Consider the following 6,049-nt stretch of genomic DNA (forward strand, 5'->3'; position numbering starts at 1 on the left):
TTTTTTTGTAGTCTGGCTAAAAAGAAAAAAAAAAGCCATCTTTGGGTGTTTATATTAAATTGAGTGTGGTACTCACTGATGAGTACGGTAACATGAGATATTATATTAGATATTACTATATATATATATATATATATATATATATACATACTATTTATATAGTAGATATTACTTGTAGCCTGTGATATCCCTGTGATATTCCCGTAATATCTCCCTTTGGACATGAATGTGTGTTTGTGTTGTATGCTTCATCATTCATCATCAATATGATGCCCCATGATGTTAGATGATGTTTCTCCAAACTTGAAAACAAAACAAAACTGTTTATATGTCCACAGACGTCCGTTGAACACGAATTGAGGCCTGAAAATCAAAGGAGAGGATGGCGCAGCAAGAAGACACAGGGTGAGTAATCGTTGAATCAAGCACAGTGCAGTAGTGGGGATTTTATTTACCAGCACCGGAGGCGGAGTCACAGTCTAGTCATAGATGTGGGCGGGTGTTTTTTTTTTTTTGCTGCGATCACACCTCACCGGTATCCATATATGGTTCGTGACGTCACGCGCCGGAGGTTCCATTCACATAAAACTGATGGCCCGGAATCCCCTTGGAGGACATGTAGACTCAGACGCGCACGGGACTCCTCGCTCTCCCGTACCCGCCGTCAGGAGGAATCCAGTTTATTCTTTAGGCAATAATAACAACTCACAGGTGTCAAAATGAAAGTCTCCAGCATAGACTGCCGGCATCTGAGGAAAATCATCAGGAAGGAGTGCGGGAGCTGCCTTATTGTGGATTGCCGACCTTATTTCTCATTCACGAACTCCAGTATCAAAGGCTCTGTCAATGTCAATCTCAACTCAGTGGTGGTCCGGAGGTCTCGAGGAGGGCCGGTGCCTCTGCAGTTTGTCATCCCGGATGAGAGAGCCCTGTTTCGGCTCCGGGAGGGGAGCATATCGGCCATCGTAGCTCTGGATGACCGGACGTCCCACTGGCAAAAGCTGAAAAAGGACAGTGTAGCACAAATAGTAATAAATACTCTCTCGCATCTGTCGAGCGGGGCCAACATCTGTTTCCTGAAAGGTGAGAGCTTTGGGAAATTTAACTGTTTTAATCCAAAAAATAAATTAAGTTATTTATTATTTGTTATTCATAAAGAATACCCGATTTGAAAGCAAACTGTAAGAAAGCCAACGCCAACCAATATCACATTAGAAATGTTAGAATGTTTTGAGATTTAGCTCAGATTTGTCTGTGAGCTTTGTTCGACAGTCTTAAAATGCAGCATAGTCTCGTAGTTCAGTAGAATAACGCGGTAGACTATCTTGTCCTCATAAACTGCGGTCCATGGGGTATAAAGAAATTACTGTCCTCTTTGGTTTTAAGAACTAACCCAAACATTTTATTCCTCATTCTACTTTCCACAATAATCCAGAAAACGTTTTCTCGCTTGTGTTGAAAAGATTTTCCTCTCACTTCTTGGAGAGATAAATGTCCTGCGTGCGTCAACGGAGCGGGTGACTCAGTGCGGGAGAAACGCAGACAACTTGGTGCTGTCGCGGCTTCCACTGATAAAAGAGAATTAAATGTCCTGCTAAACATTTCTTTTAGCCAAATAAATCCATTTGAGTTGTGATGATTTAGTGAAACACATCCATTTCCGTCTGTCACCTCTGCGTCCTCAGGATGTTGCTCTAAAAGGATTACCGGTCCTTCAACTGCGGGCTCCTGTAATTAATTACGCGCTTATAATCAGGTTATAAAGGTTATAATCCGGTGCTAAGACTGTTTCATAAACGCTGCTATTTCACAAGATGTGTAGCCTATGTGTTTGTGTGTAGAGAATTATTCTAAGCTTATTTACTACAGCGTGTGCTCATGGTTTTCCCCCTTCTCTCAGGAGGATACGAGAACTTCCACTCTCAATACCCTGAACTTTGCACTGAGGTGAAAACCATCGAGCAGAGCGGAAGTGAAACCGACAAAAGAGTCAGCAGCCACAGTGAGAAGCTTTCTCACCACAAACCAGATTACGATCAGGTATGGAAACACCTTTTACATTACAGTACTTCCCCCTCTCAGGGCACACATCGACTCGGCTTTTTTTTAAATTATTTTTATCCTTATCCCCCTCCAAAAAAAAAAAAACCAACAACAACAACAAAAGAAAAACAATCCCTGCTGACATCAGAGAGACTTATATTTGGCATCAAACCATTTTCTCAATATACACATGATATTCTCTGACCTTCACTGCTATCCAACCGTCTCATACGTGGCTCCCAAAAAGGGAAGAGGCCACTGATGCCCAGCTGACATCAGGACACCTCACAGAGAAAAGCACTCTTTCATGTCTGACCTTTCTTCTATATCCTTCACTGCTCAAATAGAAATCAACTGTGCCTGTCAACCCCAGACACAATAGAGTGCTCTTTACATGTTGCGGGTTACCTAATGGTTTACATAATAAAATGTTATCCCTCCGTCTGCGTACATCCGTGTGCATTTTGTCTGCGGATGAACAAAATGTTCTGCTCTGTGACTGTTTGGTCTCACAGGTGTTTGGATGTAGTGGCTTCGACCACTGGGTGCATTTTCTCAGTATTGGGCTACAAGTGTGTTAAAGTAGATACATCAAGATCTGGGTTTCAGTGTTTTGTCTTGTCAGGTGGCCATGAAATCACCCTGTGTTTTATATTCCAGTCCTTAATTAAAATGAACTCACCCCCTCCTCGTCCTCTCTCTCTCTCTCTCTCTCTCTCCCCCTCTCAGGGTAAACCTGTAGAGATCCTGCCTTTCCTCTACCTCGGTAGTGCCTACCATGCCTCCAGAGAGGACTATCTCAGCGACCTTCACATCACAGCCTTGCTCAACGTGTCACGCAGGGATCTGCAGCCAGCCAAGGGCCACTACGACTACAAGTGGATCCCGGTAGAGGACAGTCACATGGCCGACATCAGCTCCCACTTTCAGGAGGCTATAGAGTTTATTGGTGAGTTAAAGGGAATAAACAGTATGCCTTACCCTCTGTTTGCTATTTTCTGATTGACAGGGGGTTGCACTCAAAGGTTTGGAGTTCAGACACTTAAACTAGATAGGGAGGGAAATAAATACACCACCACCAAGATAGAGACTTTTCCTGGAATAAAACCTACCTCAGCTTCTGTATATTTATAGTGCAACATCAACCCATGGAGTCTCAAAAAATCTACCCGAGCTGAGTTAGTCACCTAAACATAGGTGCGTTTATTTCTGCATCCTCAAATAAGCCAACCCACCTCCCCCCGTCACTGCCTCTCACCTGCTACCATTCACAAATAGAGGGCTATAAGAAACCCAACTGTAATCAGTTTAACTTGATCGCCTACCTTCAATCCCCAGCCAGTGTATCCAGCTAGCCTGCTTTCATTCAGGATTTGCTCACTTCCCCCGTTCCCTTCCGACCTCCCTCCATCCCTCCCCCCATCTTTACTTGGAAAAAAAAACGCTCCCATGCCGTCATCGCCTCCCAGGCCTAATCTCTCAGCCGGGTGTGGCCAGTCAGTGTGACAACTGGGTGAGCTGTTCGTGTTTAGTAATGGCCGGGTGGAGGAGGTTAGGGGGCTGACTGACACACACTCAACACAGTTGTTGGTGATGGTTGGGTGGGGGATAAAAGCTAGCTGAATGACACACAATGAGAAAGCACAGTTGTTGGTTGCTTGCAGGTGGGAATCATTGATGGACCTGGGGGCAGCAGGTAGGCTAATGTGTTACAGAGAAAGAGAGAGTGTGTGGGAGAGGAAAGAGGTGCTGGATAATAGCAGGAGCAAAAGATGTACACAGCGTGCTGGTGGCTATTTATAGCCAGGCATAACCAAGGACAAAGCTCACCCATGAGCAGCTTGGCTGACCGGTATTGGATGGCTGCTATTGTTAGTATTATGCATTGTTTGGAAATACAGCGTACATTTAGGGTACCTTTTTATAGTAAGCTCATCTATGATTACATAAGGCCAAAAACTGTCCCATGGGAAGCTTTAGCCTACATACAAAGAAGGGCTCCAAAATTCATCAAACATGTCAAGTGATTGGAAAATCCTCCCCGGGCCCTGAACTATAATCAATCACCAATCAGAAATCAGTCTTACTGCATGGCTATTGTACAGTCAGGGAGGGGATAGTAAATATTGCCAATGAAGGCAGCTGCCAAAGCCTGTCATGACAGCTCCAGCCAATGAGGGCAGATCAGTCAAGGATGGTCAATGAAACGCTGACTGCTGCCACTCTTTTTTTTACCCCTTCTTTCTCTCTCTCTCTTGTTGCATCTTCCACTCCAGATGGGAAGTTCATGATTCATTCATGTGGTTTACAGAGGATCAGGGCTGTTATAAATCACCATTGCTTCCCCTGGCTCTTGTGAGCAGACAGAAGTTGCCCTCAGTGTTTCTATTTAACAGAAAGAGATAGGCACCCGTGTAGGTGGAACTAAGCGCCTCTAGGCAGATTGAACTTTAATGAGACAGACATTTGAAATCTTGAAATGTGTCATGAGCGACACTTATGCAGATGACAGAAAGTAGATTTTGTGTGGGTATTAGAACGTACAGATCAGTGCGTAGGAGTGTCTATGGTGTGCCACTGCGCTGCAGCAGCACCCATCACCTCCACAGCGACGCAGGAGAAAGAAAGTCTCGTGTACAGCTGCACTCTGTGACTCAGACAAGCCTCACAAGTGTCTCTGTGTGCACAACTGAAACTAGGATGTGTGTACATGTCTCTGTCTCTGCAAATGAGGTGTACCAACAAGGCCGATGTTCCTGTTTGTCCATAATGCCCTGCTGTTGCCCTGTGTGTCTATGTGACACAGAGGGAGGGAGAGAAACTGGATGTGCATAAAGGTGTTCGCATTAGTAACTGAGTGGGAGTAAAGAGTAGGCAATGATTGCTCAGTTAAAATGTGATTTTTCATTTGTTATTATTCACTGTTTAAACCTCAGTGACAAATTGTTGTAAGCTCTCCACCACGTAACTTGGCTTTAAAAATGATCAATTACACCAGTGCCCAAACAAAACAAAAAAATAACACATGACACGACACCATGGCCTCAATAGCCTTTTAATAATTTTGCAGGTGACCACAGAAAGAAATAAAAATCGAGCCCCCGTCTAACCACAGATCATTAACGTTAGCTTGTCCCCTTCTTCTCATTCCAGATCACGTGAAGCAATCAGGGGGAAAGGTCCTGGTCCACTGCGAAGCAGGGATCTCACGCTCGCCTACCATCTGCATGGCCTACATCATGAGGACGCAGCAGCTGCGGCTAGATGCAGCTTTCGACATCATCAAGCAGCGTCGGGAAGTCATCTCACCCAACTTCAGTTTCATGGGTCAGTTACTGCAGTTTGAGTCAGAGGTCCTCTCCACGGCCCCAGCTCATGCAGCCACACCTGAGCCAGCCACAACCTGCCCTCCAGAGTCCGCCTCCTTTTTTGCCAACGACTTTGCCACCACCTTCAGCACCAAAAACTTTGAGCCATCTGTGTTCACCCTCCCTACCTCTTGCCTGCAGGCCCCGGTCCACCACCAGTTCAAACTGAGCCCAATAACTGCACTGCCTTAATATGAACTGTGACTGCTTGTAGTCTTACTTGAAAAATAAAATAAAAAGTAATGCTGTCTGTGTGCCTGGTGTTGAGACCAGCAGAACAGTTAGACTGGAGAGCAGCAATAGAAACAGAGCAGAGTCTAAATAATAGTATTCAGTTCACGGGCCTATGGAAGCTGTTTTCCTGTCTTATGAACTGCAGTGAAACGACACAGTACAGTGATAAACTGCAATATACATGCCTTAGGTTGATATTGTGATTTATTTGCTCATTCACCAACACAGTCAGGCATTTAAACCTAACTTATTTGAAAAATGTTTTTTTTCCAATGATGTGGATGTTAATATGTGGTTAATAAATGTGTTCACCACAGAAATAATGATATTGTCCTGTAATCACTGTAGCATGTGTGTTTATAGTACAAATTGATGGATCTGTAATAAGTAATAAGTCAAATGAG

The 6,049-nt window shown here is 44.3% G+C and overlaps 1 protein-coding gene across 1 annotated transcript; it reads left to right on the top strand.

Annotated features, from left to right (window-relative positions):
* The first annotated feature begins 609 nt into the window (after positions 1–609).
* On the top strand, positions 610–5,968 carry dusp5 (dual specificity phosphatase 5). Its single transcript, XM_046408087.1, has 4 exons — positions 610–1,083; positions 1,901–2,040; positions 2,773–2,992; positions 5,197–5,968. Exons 1-4 carry the CDS (start codon positions 720–722, stop codon positions 5,601–5,603), a joined length of 1,131 nt encoding a protein of 376 aa, XP_046264043.1. The 5' UTR covers positions 610–719; the 3' UTR covers positions 5,604–5,968.
* The last annotated feature ends 81 nt before the right edge of the window (positions 5,969–6,049 follow it).

Source organism: Scatophagus argus, chromosome 2 (assembly GCF_020382885.2).
Source record: "Scatophagus argus isolate fScaArg1 chromosome 2, fScaArg1.pri, whole genome shotgun sequence".
NCBI classification, from domain to species: Eukaryota; Metazoa; Chordata; class Actinopteri; family Scatophagidae; genus Scatophagus; species Scatophagus argus.